Here is a 16238-nt window from a genome sequence, read left to right as displayed (position 1 = left end):
TCCGAAAGGGCGTCCGTCGTTGCTGCAGAACCCCAAGGGCCCGGGCCGTCTTAGTGTCCGCTTTAATGGCCTGAAAGGAATCGTCCACTGTTTTCCTAAACAGGTTGTTCCCATCGAACGGCATGTCCAGGACTCTGGTCTGTACGTCTTGACGGAAGTCCGTAGCCTTGAGCCATCCACGCCGCCTAAGGCGCACGCCGTTGGCCAACTGGCGAAACCCAGTGTCGGCGATGTCCGTCGCAATAGTGATGGCGTGGTCCGACGCCACCTCACCTTCCTGTAGGATCTCCAGGGCATCCGCCCTCTTGTCGTCCGGTAGGAAGTCCAGCAGGGGAGCCAGTTTGTACCATAGCTCCCTGTCGTAGCGGGCCACGATAGCCAAGGCGTTGGCCGCTTTAATCGTCGTCGCTGCAGACGAGATGACCCTGCGTCCCATAGCGTCCAATTTCTTTCCCTCGCCGTCCGGTGGGGAAGTCGATGTGGAGGCCGCACCCCCCCCCCGCTTTCTTCCTGGCCGCCGCGGAGACGACGGAGTCCGGGGTAGGCTGCGCCCGGAGGCACAGGGGGGCCGCGTCCGGGACCCGGTACTTCTTCGCGTACCGGTCTCTTCTAGCTGGCGTCGTGGAAGGGTTCTTGAGGAGGGCGAGGCCCTCATCCCAAATGTCGTCCAGTAGAGGCACCGGGAGGACCGTCTTCCTCTTGGCCTTGCGCCGTTGGTAAAGGAATCCTTCCTTTTTCTTCTCCTCAGGGCAGAGTTGGAAAAGCTCGGATGCCCTGGCGATCATGGAGTGGAACGATCCAATCTCGTCGGGCGGAGAAGCCCTGGTGGGAGGTGACGACGGTAGATCCTCGTCGTATACCTCGTCGTCCGTACCCGTCGCTGCCGTGTCAGTCCCCGTATCATCCCCTCGGGTGGACGGGGAGGAGGGCTGGACGGGGCGCGACGGCTGAAAAGGAGGTGGAGGGTGAATCCTTCTTTTCTTGGGTGGGGGAACACCAGAAGGTCCCGGTTCAGGATCCCCCGACGGGAGAGGTTCCTCCGTCGGCAACGGTAGTCTCGTCCTTATCTCTGAGCATAAGGACTGTATAACCAACAAAATGGCCGCCGAGTTGTCTTGCGGCGCTGGCAGAGGGGAATCCGACGGGCGATCAGGGGCCCCGTCGGCACCCTCGACGATGTCGTCGTCACCTGCGTCGGGATCCATCCCGACGGGCCGGTCTTCTTCCACGCCAAGGCCGTGGCTTAAGACCTCGATCAGCTCTTCCTCCGAGGTTGAAGCCGAATCTACGACGACGCCCTGCCCCCCCCTTTTTCTTCCCCGCCGGGGATTTCACGGGGGTCCTATCGATGGGCACAAAAGAAGACTCCCTCCGAGGTGGCAGGGAGACTCTGAGCCCCGAGGTCGCCACCACTGGTGTAGCCTCCACAGGCTGAGCCAGGGCCGCCGCGACAGTTTCGATAGAGGGCTTGGCCGGATGGATTAAGGCCTTCACCACCGTAGGTGCGCTCACCGCCTTATCCTTGAGGCGGGGGCACTGCCTCGCTCCCCCTCCGATGGGGCCTTCGAGCTCGACCGGGGCCTCTCCAGGAGCTTCGCCGGGTGCTCGCCCTTCCTCTTACCCGACCCAGAGCGTTGGCTCGTGGCTGAAGGTGCCGGGGAGGGTGCGCCCTGCCTGGCGCCCGTAGAGCCCGACCGTTCGGCGCTCCCGGTGCCAGCGGACTCGCGGTGCTTGGCCTTGTGTTGGACCCCCGTCGCCGGGGCGTCCTCAAAGGTCTTAGAAGACCGCTCGGATTTCTTCCTCTTCTTCTCGCCTGACGGGCTCTTCACTTCCAGCCAGTTGGCGAGACGTTGATGGCGGTCCTTCATGGTCCGCTCCGACATATTGCCGCAAAACGCACAGTCCTTCGCCACGTGCGACTTGTCCTCATGTAAGCAGTAGAGACAAAAGGAGTGTTCGTCCTCCTTAAAGACGTTCTGCAGCTGGCATCCAGGGCAGACCCTGAACAGCTTTCCGGGCGTCGAGCTTCCCTTCTCCTGGGCCATGTCCGGGCCTGAGAAACTTCTGGAGTCCTCCAAAAGCATAGCTCGACGAAATCTTCACCCTTGAGGGGCGCAGACGAATCCGACACGGGTCCCCGTTGATCGGATGGAGAGTCGGTGGAGCTTGAGGCTCTTTTGACCGAAAAAAACGAAGTTTTTGAGAAAAAACGTGAAAAAATAGCACTAACGCTCGAGAGCAATAGCACGAGGATCCCAACACATGAACGTGCGGTAAAAATCTGAAGATGGCTGCCAGAGGCGGTGCTTAGGTAGAGGGCAGTCATTGGCTGTGGTCAGTATGACGCAGAGACCAGTGATTGGTTATTACTACGAAAGACAGATCAGAAACGAAACTGATACTGGTTTTTTTCTTTACCGAGGATTCCCAGCCTGACGACGGGGAATATTCATGAGCATGTGAATCCATGCCAGACCCCATGCTGGAGAAACTAAAATGTGTAAAACTATCTTTAAAAAAATCTAGGAAAACACAACAGACCCACTACTACATTGTTAGATCAGCACTTAATGTTTTATTTCCACCAAAGGTGATCACTGAAGCATGTGCAAAATATGTGTTGTACAAGACAAAGGGACACCGAGATGATCTTGGTACAGAAATAAGATTCAGTAATTCATAAACTGTAAAAGTAATTATGTAGTTTACGTCATACTTTCAACATGCATCTATATATTGGGAACACAATCTTCCAAATCAGAATAATGATTTATAGACTTATAGGAGAAACAGTTAAAAAGGAGAGCAGATATCTGTTATCACTATATTGGCAGGAACAACACAATCAAGAGGATGTAAATAAGTAAAGTTCTTTGGCATAGAGAGATCAACACACAGAAAAAGGAGGATCCCAGGTCACAATATTAAACTATGTCAGGGTAGTGATATACAACATGCCACTTATCCATAAAGCAGTAGTCGCACATTGCTTTTTATGACTGCTACAAGGTGTCTCTGCTATTGATGTCAATTAGGAATGAAGTCTTAACAAATAGATGTAGACAATGGCACTACGATGTTCACGAAAGCCGTATGCATGCGGTTTATTGACAGCTTGCCACCATTCTCCACATTACATCACTTTATTGTTGAACTACATATGAGTTAAAGATATCGTCTACTGCCAATAAGTACAAGTTGGATCAAGCTTTATTGTATAGTTTGCTAGCAGGTGTACCCGTGCTTTGCACAGTAATTCCCATGCAAGCATGACATGCCGTACCCGTATGTGTAAGGCTGAAGCATGTAAGCTTGTATTGTTGAGATGGCATACATTCATCAACTTCCTTGGGAAATGAAGTTCCTGTAATTATTATGAGAGATTTGCCACAATGTGACGGACAACATCATTGCAGGCACTATTGACGAGACATTCACTGTTTCCTGTCACCCGCATTACTACTACAAAAGCAACGTTTTGTGTCACCCACATGACTTCAAAAGTGAGTGCCGCTAATGTCAGCTAGAATGCGGATAATGTGGAAGGTTTAGGAAGAATGAAGTGCTGAGTTTACTTAAACTATGGCAAAACTATGGCGCAAAGAGCCATATGGCAGGGGTAAGCATTGCAGATCACTTAAAGAAAGAATATTAGGAAAATGTATATTTTATACTTTTGACATGGTCTACACCATGGAACCTACCCACATGCCGAATGCAGGCTTGTAGCATGTTGGGAAGTATGATGAACATTTCAAACAGACACACACACTATATATATATGAAGATTTTTTTTTTGTCTGCCGCCAATGGTGTAGATAACCTTGAGGAAGACTGTTGTAGGCGACATTCAACGCATCGTTGACACAGGGGTTGCAGTGGGTCCTGCTGTCAGAGTTTGTGTCGTCTACTGAGCTGTAGATGATGTGGTCAATGTAGTAGAAGAGGGCGTATGGGTTGACAGATGTTTCATAGTGGAGGATGAGAAGGATGCAGTTTCACGCACTGGAGTAGCAGTTAATTAAGCTTTCACCATTGCCGCCAACTGCATCATCGACAAAAGTGCCATTACAGCCGATTTTTCAGGTCTCTGCTTTTTATTAGGAGCTGCAGGCCTCTACTCTGATCTAGCCCTCTGATGGTAGGAGGGTTTCACAGGGGGCCTAACTGCCACGCTTTTTGAGGACTCCGCCTCTAATGGAGGGTTATTTGCCCTCATTAAGTAAGCATACAAGACATCCGTGTCTATCCGTTTTGACACTGAAGGTCTAGCAAATGTCTCAATCTTGTGGTGTGTGATTGGGGTATAGGCAATGTATGCACTCTAGGTTTATCCCCTTCATACACATTTTTCACTCCACAAGTCTCAAGATTTAAATGGAGACTTTTTGGATTTCCCTTCCATATTTCCCCAAACGTATCTGTTCCTTGGAGCAAAATGTCTGGAGATTCATGAAAAATTCTAATGAAGCTGGATAACAGCTTTCTCTCATGAGAAAAGGGTTAGCGGACTCTTCAACACGATGTGCGGTTAGAGTCTGAAGATGCCTCCAGGGTGGGGTTACATAATGTCATTGTCTGGGGCTTATTGCAACAAAATGTGCAGACTACAAAATAGTGCTGTTTTTTCTTTATAGTATAATCTGTTACCTTGGCAACCGAGGATTCCCAGCCTGATGACGGGGAATATTCAAAGCATGTGAATCCATGACAGATCCAATGCTGGGTAACATCACAAACCCGACTTGCCTACTTAATTTTCAGCTTTAAGGGCCCTTTCTTACAGCCCACCGTGCTCGCTCGTCATCCATGCCGCCAAAGAAAAAGAAGAGGGGATTAGACCCTCTTGTTTGCTATGGCAGCAATTATTTTTAGACAGGAGATTGGGCACACGCAATAGGCGTGGCGCCTATCTCCCAGTGAAAAAAATGCAGCCTTCACCCCCCTTTTCTGGAGGCGTACAGGGCCTGTAACAGCCCATAGCTATTGTTTTATTCAGGCATTCTTAGGCTCTGGCTGGTAGGCCGTTTCCAGTCCTATATACCGCTGAATGCAGGGGTGATTACCTGTATTTTTCTTTACTTATCGGGAAACCACAAAGCAAGGATTTAGTATTCTTTGAAGACAGCATGTTAATGAGAAACATGTTCATGTTACCTGTGACAAAGCGACTAAGTTCCAAAATCTAATAAAAATGGGTGATTTCAATTTTCTTTTACCAATAATATTTATATGTTATAAGTTAGGTTGCATGTGTTTTTTTACTATTACTCAATACAAGATAATCTATTTTTGCAGATTTATGCACAGATTAAGGTGCAGTTGAAAAATGAAGCCCATGAGATTTAAGAGGTTATTCAATAATGCTTGAAGGTATGTATCGTTATGATAATGGTTCAACATATCTCATGATCAAAACCTTTAGGCATGTACTACAAGAGTTCTCCAACGTGAATACTTAGAAAATGAGTGCACCCAAGACATCTGAAACTGGACACTCTCTAAATTCAGCACAGTAATTATTTATACTGAAATGTACATAGCTGTCTTGATTGGTTCTTAGCCTTCTTTAATGTATAGCTTCCCCTTGTTTTTATGTTATTTTTCTTCGTATTTAAAACGTAGGCCATTGCAAAAGTATATATTTTGGGCTAAATTGGATTGTCCTATAATTGTGAAAGACTTGCAATACTTTGGGTACTTAGATTGTAACCAGAGGACATAACTTATCCTCTGGCAAGGAAAATCTACAGTGTATTTATACCTGTAAAAGATCATGTTTGATGTAAGCGGCATAACTGGTTTGCATTAGACAATGATGTTTTGGGCTTCCTGGGATTAAATAAATCATTTAACAGTGCACTTTCTATATACTTCACTTTACATTTGCATACTTTTACAGGGGGTTTCTTTCAAGATTATTACTCTATACAGCTGTATATATATCACATAATCTTTAATAATAGCTACCAATAATGACAGGATAGACCGTATCCCAAATTGCTGCGTGTTCAAATTGAAAACTTATTTTATTTCAATAGCTAGCTTTAGGCTTTTCAAGTCAGCATGAAGAAGTCAGGAGCTCAAAGTTTATACTTACACTGGAGAAGATGAGAAATTATAAGTGCAGCTGTGTTGTCACTGCAGGGCAGTCTCTCCTCAGCCAAATCGCGCTTAATTTGCAAAGCAAATAAGTACCTGCAACAAAAAAGGGAGGGTAAGAAGATCTGAAGACACCAAATAACACTTAGGATATACTAGAGGTAGAGCATTATTTTTTCCATGGCACAGTGATTACATCTAGGCCTTATGGTAAAAACTAAGGTTGTACACATTTACACAAAGCTAATCATTTGATTTCACTTCCACAACCTTGACAGATGTTCAAGCACCACTACGCCACAAGATGTATTAAAACAAAAACAACATTGTCCTCCCTGTGTTTTCTCCCAACATCATAGTCATAATCCTATAACGGAGCATAAATATCAATTCAACCAGCTTCATTTTGGGTATAAAAAAAATATTTAAAAAAACCAAAAGCACGAGCAGGGTCAACACTAAAATTGTATTCAATTATGAATTAGAGGAAAAAAAATCTAAAAATATATACATATTTACAAAATTACAGATTGTACCAAGCAATTCATATTTCCCAATAGTTTGAATCTCCAGGAACGGTTACTCGTAATTTAACTAGACACTGCAAAAACGACTATGGAGTATGATGTTCACTTGCACAAAACATAAGCCAGAGTTACAGATCTTGGATGATGTTTGTTGTTCAGTGGCACTAGCCATCTTCTCACAATATCTTTGTTGCTAGAGCACAGCAGCACAAAATGCATATCAATTTCTGTTACAGTTGGGCAAGACAGTCAGTTTCTAGCAAGCTCCTTATTAGACCACCTACACGTAATTGCAAAGACAGGAAGGATGTTAAATCTAAATTTTAAATATAAAATCTGTTTCTTGGTGGGAAAGGTCTCATCCATATAAGGTTCAGCTGAGAAGGAATTCCTATGTACTAGGTAGCCCACACATCTAGAAAGTGATAGTGACCTTTCAAATTGGCTCTTCAAGTGAAAGATTTCCAACCTTTCTTTCACTTCACACGGTTCCCGTCTTGAGACCCCCTTAGATTTGTGTATGAGTTCACCCCAACACAATCGATTTGAGGACTTCTTCACTTGTTTATATCATTACCAGTTGTTTCCACCTTCCGAGTGGATAACGTCACATACTGTGTCTTTATAAAGGCTAAGTTCTTTAATAGTGCGGATTCCCAGCCAGTAAAATGAAAGGTTTCAAAGCAATCTCATAAATAATTGGAACACTTCCAATTTCAAAGAACGGCACATTAGGAGTACTTGTTGGGAGGCCAAAAGCTGGGTTAATAAATTTGCTTTTAACCGTAGGGAGATGATGTACACTTTGACCATGCCATACTTCGCTACCATACATTACTGGCGGAGCAGCTTGTGCTTTGCATACTTTCAAGGTTGTCATTGAAAGACTGTTCCCTAGGCATCGTAGTGCCCATCCTAGTATTTTCAAAATGTTTCCCTTGTATCCAATTGTTGCAACCAAATAATAGAGTTCTGAAAGCAGACACCTAAATAGTTAAAGCTACTAAACTGTTTCAATAGTGTTCCATAAAATCAGGTTTTATTTTATTCTGGTGCATATATTGGCATGTCATGACCACCATTTTGCTAGAGTTTGACAATTTTTCCCCTCCTTACATAAGTGTGAAGCAACTTCTAGAGGCTTCTTGCGGCCTGATGGGGCCTTTGAAACAATCACTTTGTTGCTGCAAAAATAAAACTAGTAGGCTTCTTTTGGCAACTTTCAGTGCGCCCACATTTAAATTTAGGAGTTTAACTGCCAGATAGTTAATGTATAGTAGGAATAGCGAGGTATCTAGGACGCATCCCTTTCGTACCCCACTGAAGATGGTAAACGGATCCGTTGTCTAACCCCCCCGCCATCGCCCCCCCCGGCCGGAAAGCAATACTGCAGTTATCCTCAAAGTCTCTGGATGGGATTTGTAATTTCTACCAGTACTTGACTATTTTCCAAGCCTTCCAAAGGGTTTTGTCGTCAACTCTTTATCGAAGGGCATTTTGAAATCGATAAAACAATATGGGATACAATACCCAACGTAATCGTATTTCTGATGCTTGCATATGCTTAGATTCACATGCTGTGCACAGGCCGACATCTATTGGAAGCTGCAGAATATTAGAGTTATTTTTGAAACTCGAAAAGGGACGCCGACAGGGCGTGCCAGTAATACTATCCCTAGTGTGACATCCACTGTACCCATGATCCCTCACGCGTCGATTTAACTCAAGATTGTAATTTTCCTGACGTGAGGTAGCATGAGGTGTAGCGCGAGTACAGTTGTGTCCAAGCAGATACATATCAGACAAGCTCATAAGCATCCATGCGCCTTCTCTTTGAAGGGAGGAAGGATGGGTCGCATGTCAATCTAAGCACATACAAGCATCATAAATATGATTACGGTGAGTAATGTATCCCTTCTGGGGCGAATCTGCTTAGATCACATGCTGTGCATAGATTAGCGAGCACTGGAAGAAGGAGGTGAGATGTGAGAAGGTTTGTGAGCAAATAAATGTCTTAGAACCGCTTGTCCCACTTGTGTATCTGTCTTGGAATGAGTGTCAATGCAGTAGTGCTGAGTGAAAGCTCAGGGGACATTTGCAATGAAAGCCAGAGTGGCTCCATTACCTCTTGTGGAGTGGGCCCTTGGCGTAAAAGGCAGTGTTTTATTTGAAAGGCAATAGCACAGTTGGATACATCTGACTATACACCTAGAGATGGCATTTTTAGAGATGCAATCTCCTCTGCCTGGCGCTATGGAGACAAACAGTTGATCTGTTTTTCTTAGTGGTCTGGACTTGTCTGTCTTGTAGTAAAGGACTGCCCTCCTCACATCTAGTGTGTGGAGTTTTACCTCAGCAGAGCTTTTGGGTTCCTGGAAGAAAGCCGGTAGCTCAATAGACTGGTTAACATGGAATTTGGAAATAAACTTAGGTGAGAACCTAGGGTGAGTGCGTAAAACTAGTTTGTCGTCATGTATAGTAAAGAAAGGACTCTGCACTGACAGAGCTTGGATTTCACTGACCCTTCCTATGGAAGTGATGGCTACTAAGAAGGCAGTTTTATAAGTCAGGTGTTTGAGACTACACTTGTGCATAGGCTCAAAGGGTGGTCCCATGAGCTTAGCGAGTACCACATTAAGGTCCCAACCTGGCGGTGGGTTAGAAATTGGAGGGTGGAGTCTCTTTACCCTTTCCATAAATTATTTGCTGACTGGTACCTTCCACCATGAGACCTTGTTATGGGAAGTGTGTAGGCTGACAAAGCCACCAGGTGTACCTTTAGCGAGTTAAACATTAACCCTGCATCCAGTAAGTGGAGCATATAGGTTAGAATGTCTGAAGGAGTAGAATCGACGGGTTGATTTGCTTTTCTTGACTCTCAAGATATCCATACATCTCTGTGGTAGATTGAGATGTCCGAACTCTATGACTTCAGGAGCCATGCTGCCAAGTTCATAGTGTGTGGTTGTGGGTGCACTGTTAGTCCTCCGTGCTGGGTGAGTAGGTTGAACTGGCACAGGGGTTTGATGGGTTCGCACATCGCCAGTCTGCTCAGATGTGGATACCATGGCCATCTTGCCCACATAGGAGCAACAAGGATCAGCGTTGTCGGTTCCTTGTGTAACATGTCCACCACTTTCCTCATGAGAGGAGTCGGGGGGGAAAAGCGTAAGCAAACTTCCCTGACAAGTTCATCCATATGGCGTTCCCCTTGGAGCCTGGCTGGGGGAACCTGGACGCGAAGTCTGGGCATTGACGATGTTCGCTTGTGGCGAATAGGTCTATAGTTGGAAAACCCCACTGAGAGAAGAGGTGTTCTACGACTTCCTCGTGTAGACGCCACTCGTGTTCCTCTGGTAGGGGATCTCTGCTCAATGAGTCTGCTGGAGCGTTGAGTTCCCCTGGAACATGTTGTGATGACAGGAACATTTTCCATCTGAGTGCCCATTTCCAGATTTTCTGTGCAAGTCGGGATAGATTTGGAGAGAGCATACCCCCCTGTTTGTTGATATAAAACATTGCTGTGGTGCTGTCCGTCAGGATCTGCACCGACAGGTTTGCTACAGGTTTGCTAAATGGGGTTCAAACGCCTGGAGGGCTTTCAATACTGCTAGAAGTTCCAGCACATTGATGTGTTTCTGAGCTGCAGCGAGAGACCACAGACCCAAGGTAGTGAGCCCCCCACCCTGCCAGTAAGGCATCCGTTGTGACCACTGCTTTTATCTGTGGGTCGTAGAAGGGTTTTCCCTTCGTCAGGTTTTCTCTCATCCACCAGCGAAGATTTTGTACCAGTGTTGGCTAAACGACCACTAGATCGTCCCACTGACCGCTTGCCTGAGACCATTGTTTCGCCAACCACTCCTGTATGGGAGGCATGCACAGTCGCGCGTGAGGAACCAGGTATATGCAAGATGCCATCATGCCAATTAAACGCATTGCTTTGTGCACCCTTATCTGGCGGTAGGCCTGATAATGTGGTATTTGCAGTAACAAATGCTCTATTCTTTCCTCTAAGGGAAAGACCAATCCTTCCTCTGTGTTTAGGATAGCTCCTAGGAACTGTTTGGAAGTGCTTGGCACCAGGCTTGATTTTTTCTCATTGATTGATGAGAAGCCCAATTGAAAGAGGAGGTTTATAGTTGTTTGGATGTTTTGTCTGCAAATCAGAGGTGATTCCCCTGTTATGAGCCAGTCGTTCCGTTCAAGTAAGGGTACACTGGAATTGCCCTCCCTGCGCAGATGCGCTGCCACTACCGCCAGTACCTTGGTGAATACCCTTGGAGCCGAGGCTATTCCGAAAGGCAGCACCTTCAGTTGGTAGTACTGGTTCGCTATCTTGAAACGCAAGAATCTTCTGTGAGCTGGGAACATTGAATTATGAAAATAGGCACCTTTCATATCCAGTGTTGCCATGTAATCCCCCTTTTTTAGAAGTGGGATTACCTCTTGTAGAGTAGTCATGCAGAACTTTTGTGGCTTGACATACTTGTTTGCAGGCCTCAAATCTAATACTGGGCGCATAGTTAGATCTTTTTTTGGCACAAGGAAGTAAGTTGAATATATACCCCCGTTTACTTGGTTGGCTGGGACCACTTCTATGGCGTTTTTAATAGAAGCGCTGTTATTTCTTCTAGAAGGATCCACTGATGTTCCTCTGAGTGGACCTTTTGTCTCGGGGGGTGATCGCGAAGACGTTGAAGTTCTATGCAGTAGCCCCCTGCTATCGTGGACAGCACCCATCTGTCCAAGGTGATACCCTCCCATGCGTGGGTGAAGTTGGAAATGCGTCCCCGTACTGGAGATGCATGGGAGGGTAACTGGAGCGGAATGTCATTTGCTCTGAGGTGGGGTGCCACCTTGAACTGGGCCCCTGCCCAGATTACCACAACCTCTATGTTGTCCTCGTGGAAAGCGCTGAAAGGTTTGTCCTTGGTTGTTGCCATAGGAACCTTGGCCTTGATTGTATCCTGATCCCCTCTGAGAATTTTCTTACCAGAAAGCAGCGAGAATTACCGTTACCTCTTTGCCCCGAGGGCTTGTTCATGAGCTGACCTAAGGACTTGAGTGTCATACTCATCCTTTGCTGTCTTAAGTGGGTCTTCTACAGCCTTGCCGAAGAGCACATCAGGTTCCACTGGCATATTAATTAGTGTGGCCTGTGTTTCTGGCCTGAAGTCTGATTGGCGAAGTGCCTCTTTATAATAGTCCCTTCTGCGATAAATCTCCCTGCATTGTCAGCCGCGTCAACATTTTACTCGAGGAGACAAGTAGACACAGCTCTTCCGTCTGCTGCCACATGAGCTAATTGAGATTTAAGTGGCTCAGGTGCATAGGAGGGTAACGCGGAAACCTCCTCGCACTTATGGCAGTTGTAACTTGCCAAAAGTGTAGCATTATTCGCAATGCTTGTCTGGTAGGCTGCAGAAGAGGCTACTTTTCTGCCCATTGCAATACTCTGCAGCTTCCACTAGATGTCGGCCTATTCACAGCTTGTGATCTGAGCAGATTCCACAAGCCTCAGAAATATAGTTTCCTTTTTTAAAATAGGTTTTACTTAAAACTAAAATCCGCCTTGTACTTCTGCTAACAGTGTTTTCCTTCACCCAATCCTCCCAGTATAATGTTGTCCTAGACTTTGGACAAGCTATCAATTAGAGATAGTGGTCTATAATTACTTGATTGCGATCTGTCACGTTTTTTTAACCCCATTAAGTGCCAAGGACAAGATAGCTCGTCCTTCTTGGCACCTGTGTGTGTGTGATCGCTGTAAAGCAGCGATCACACAAACTCTTAATCCAACCCCCAGGCTTTGTGACAAGGAGGCTCCTCCTCACCATACGGGCGTTGGATGTCATTCAGTGATACTTAATGTAAATTTCACCGCTGCAGCCATTTCCGGCTGTGAAATGAAAGGTAAGTTCCTCCCTCGATCGCAGGCATTTCTATGCCATTTTGATCGAGGGAGGTGTTGTTGGAAAGGGTAGACTGTCTCCTTTCCAACTACACCTTCCTTGAAGCATTGCTGGGCACGGATTGCTCGATGCGAGGCCAGCAATGCCACTGAACCACCAGGGAGCTATTTTGGAAGTAGTGGGGGGGGGGGGGGGGTGTTAACTATGTAAGCAGCCCTCTTCTCCTCGCCCAGTCCCCTAAAGCATGGGGCAGTACGTTTTGCCCACCCTGAGGGCAGATGGGCACACTAATGTGCCCATCTGCCAGTGGGGAATGGGCAAAACAAAATAAATGCTCTTTTGGGGGGGTTGTGGTGGGGGGCACACTAGACCACCAGGGAAGTTTGCAATGGAAAGGGGGTGGCCCTCTCCCCCCTATCCCAAATGGATGGGGGGGCATCTCATGTAGCCCTCCCTGGAAATCTGCCCCCAGGAAGGGGCAAAGGTGTATTTACTGGGTGGTGGTGGTCACTAGACCACCAGGGATGGTTCTTATAAAAGGGGGTGGGGGAGTGGGCCATAAGGGATTGCTTGACAGGGTGGGTGGTGATCGGAGCTTGATAGTTATGATTTTTTTTGCTGGTTTTATTGCGCGAGGAGCTTCAATGTTATGCAAGTACATCTTTTGTTTACTCTACGGTTAGGGCCCATTGTCAGTAGGGTGGGTGGGAATGGGCAGTCTGGGGAGGTATTTTGGAGGGCTGGGACACAATTGCAGGGTCAGGACACAAATTGCCAGTCATGCGAGCAGAACATTGGTGCTTCCCTGGGAGCGGCTGCCTCCCATGCGGAGCGACCATTCCCAAGAGCAATGGCAGTCCCAGGGAGCCCCGGCAGGGTTCCCAACCCTCCCCAAAGGGAATAGCTGTAAGGCAGCCCATCCAGAGCTTCATGCTGGGCTTGGGGAGGGTAGACCCACATAGAAGACAGGCGCCAAAGGCCAGGGATATCACTCCCCAACCACACTGGAGCTCTGGCTGGCCTGCATTATAGAATTTTCCTCTGGGAAGGGATAGGGACCCTGCTGGGGATCCCTGCAGCTGCCGCTGCACTTTGGGATAGTGGACCCACATTGAAGAAAGGCCGGGACATCACCCTGACTGTTCTGGAGCTCTGGCTGGTCTGCGTTACAGCTTCTCCCTCTGGGAAAGGCTGGGGAACCTGCCGGGGCTCTCTGGGACTGCCGCTTTTTTTGGAGACGGTAGACCCACAGGGGATACGGATGCCGATGGCTGGGGACATCACCTCAAACCGTTCTGGAGTTCTGGCTGGGCTGCGTTACAGCTTTTCCCTCTGGGGAGGTACTCGCACACTGCCGGTGCCCCCTGGTGCGGAAAAGCTGAAATACAGGATAGCCACAGCTCCAGGATAGTCGGGGGTAATGTCCCTGGCCTTGGGTGGCTGTCTCCCATGTGGGTTGACCGTCCCTGAGCCCAGCAGCGGTCACAGGGAGCCCTGGCAGGGTCCCCATCCCTCCCGCAAGGGAAATTCTGTAACGCAGCCTAGCCAGAGCTCCAGGATGGTCGGGGGTGATGTACCTGGCCTTGGACGGCTGTCCCTCATGTGGGTTGACCGTCCACAAGCCCAGCGCCGGTTCCAGGGTCCCCATCCCTTCCTGGAGGGAAATTCTTTAATGCAACCCAGACAGAGCTCCAAGGTGGTGTGGGAGGGTCATGTCCCTGGCCTTGGTCGGCTGTCTCCAATGTGGGTTGAAGGTCCCCAAGCCCATCACCCCCAACTGCCCTGGAGTTCTGCCTGTGCTGCGTTAGAGCTTTTCACTCCGGGTAGGGATGGGAACCATGCCGGGGCTCCCTGGGACTGCTGTTGGACTTGTGGACGGTCAAAACTTTCTTTTCCTCCCAGGTCGGTGCCCCCACATATGTAACATCTGTGGGAATGTGGGAAGGTAGGACATGTGTTGTTGCTGTTGTGTTTCGGTGGTTTCCTGATGGGCAATGTCTGAACATTTATTTTTTCCCTAAATTTTGGACTTTGCTGGGGCTTGTGGGTAATACATTCTAGGGTGATTCGACCAAGTCAGGCCTCTGTGGATTCCCAGAGGTGTCTTCTTTTCAGAAATACACAGGGTTCCCTGTTTTCCTTGGTGGTTACAACACCCCAGGCCCAAATCTGTAGGTTGTCTCCCCAAACCCTTTGAGGGATAGCAGTGGTTTAGCCTTTTCCCTTTGCGCCCAGGTAGGTGCACCCACACATGTGAGGTACCATTTTCGTCGGGACACCTATGGGAAGGTAGGACATTTGATGTTTTCTCTTGGTTTTGATAATGTTTTCATACATTTACTACTGCACTGTGTTACACAACTGTTTAATTTCCCAAATGTAACCTACATTTAGTCACTGCTTAAAGCACTGTACACTTTTGTAACCTGCACAAGTCACCTACCATTCAAAAGGTCAACCTGTGCGCTTTAAAAAATGTATGCTTGCCATTCCTCACCCATTTGTTTTCCTTATTTACACATGCCAAGTATGTCTGTTTAGGCCGTCAGCATAACAATCCTGTGTACCATGGCTCAGTTTCTGGCTTGTGGTATTGCTTGTTTTGTGAAACATTACGAAAAATGTATGTTTTCCTAACTAGAAGAGTTGGGGAATGTAGCGGTGCGTTGCTTTTCTCAATATTCACATAAGCCATCATCTTACAGGTCAAAACATGTCCAGCACATAACTATTTTCTGTCATTTTTCCAATTTTTCACCAAACTAAGGGAATTTTACCTACATAGTAGCCTGACCTGCGCAAATGACCCCTTGCTAAACTTGGAATTTTGCCTACTTTTCAGAAATGTATGCCTTTCGGTCTTCCCACTCAGCTTGTCTACCCTCTTCTTCCATTCCGTCCACACATTTTGTTTCCACTCAAACTGTTCTTGAAAGCATGGAAAATGGCAAATTCAGAACAGCAAACAATTTGTTCCGAGCTCTTACAAGAAAGAAACCACAGGCTTCTTTGTACATTATTTTATTGGCATTTTCTGAAAAAACACAACTTTTTCTCTTTTTTGTTATTTTCTCTCACCCAAATACAGCAAACTAGGATTCCTTGGTGGCATTATGATAGCCTACATGTGGGAAGAAAAGGGGCCAAATTTGGTCCAGATATCAGATGTATAAAAAAAAGTTACAAGGGATTGAACGGCGACATACCGAAATCAGCAAAAAAGGGCTCAGCACTGGGAGGGAAAACCATTGGCAGTTAAGGGGTGAAAGACTGGAATTATCTCGGCTTGCTTCCAACAACAAGAAGATTCAAACATACCAAAACTAGCCTTGTAATCTTCTTCAGGTTGCTACTGCCTTAGTACATCAATATTGTTTGCTGAATACCACTCTCTGTCACCATTACTTCTGGTTTGTTGACAATAAAAACATAAGCCTAATTTTCATAGTGATTAAGTGAAAGAAATAATGTAATTGTTATTGATATCGAAATTTTATTTGTGTTGCGTTCGTACACAAGTGTTTCAGAGCGTGACAAGGGTGGGGAGGGGAACAAGGGAGAACAAAAATAACAATCTTACTAGGCCCAGTGACATTGAGAACGCATAAGTGAATGGGAGAGGGAAAGGGAAAAGTGCATGGAAGGGGAGAGAAGTGGAAAGTGCGGAGCAAATGAAAAACAGATAAATAATGAAGAA

General features: G+C 46.7%; 1 protein-coding gene across 3 annotated transcripts in view; it reads right to left on the bottom strand.

Annotated features, from left to right (window-relative positions):
- Window positions 1-16238, bottom strand: part of FARP2 (FERM, ARH/RhoGEF and pleckstrin domain protein 2) — a 4051843-nt gene that overhangs the window by 3160787 nt on the left and 874818 nt on the right. For all 3 annotated transcript variants that reach the window (XR_011276033.1, XM_069618112.1, XM_069618113.1), the window contains exon 6: window positions 6101-6198. Coding sequence is in view for 2 of the 3 variants with exons in the window: in XM_069618112.1 (XP_069474213.1) it covers window positions 6101-6198 (98 nt within the window). In the remaining variant the exon portion in view is untranslated. The remainder of the gene's footprint in view (window positions 1-6100; window positions 6199-16238) is intronic.

The sequence above is a fragment of the Ambystoma mexicanum genome, chromosome 10 (assembly GCF_040938575.1).
Source record: "Ambystoma mexicanum isolate Mex_15411 chromosome 10, UKY_AmexF1_1, whole genome shotgun sequence".
NCBI classification, from domain to species: domain Eukaryota; kingdom Metazoa; phylum Chordata; class Amphibia; order Caudata; family Ambystomatidae; genus Ambystoma; species Ambystoma mexicanum.
This window is presented reverse-complemented; position numbering and strand designations above follow the sequence as displayed.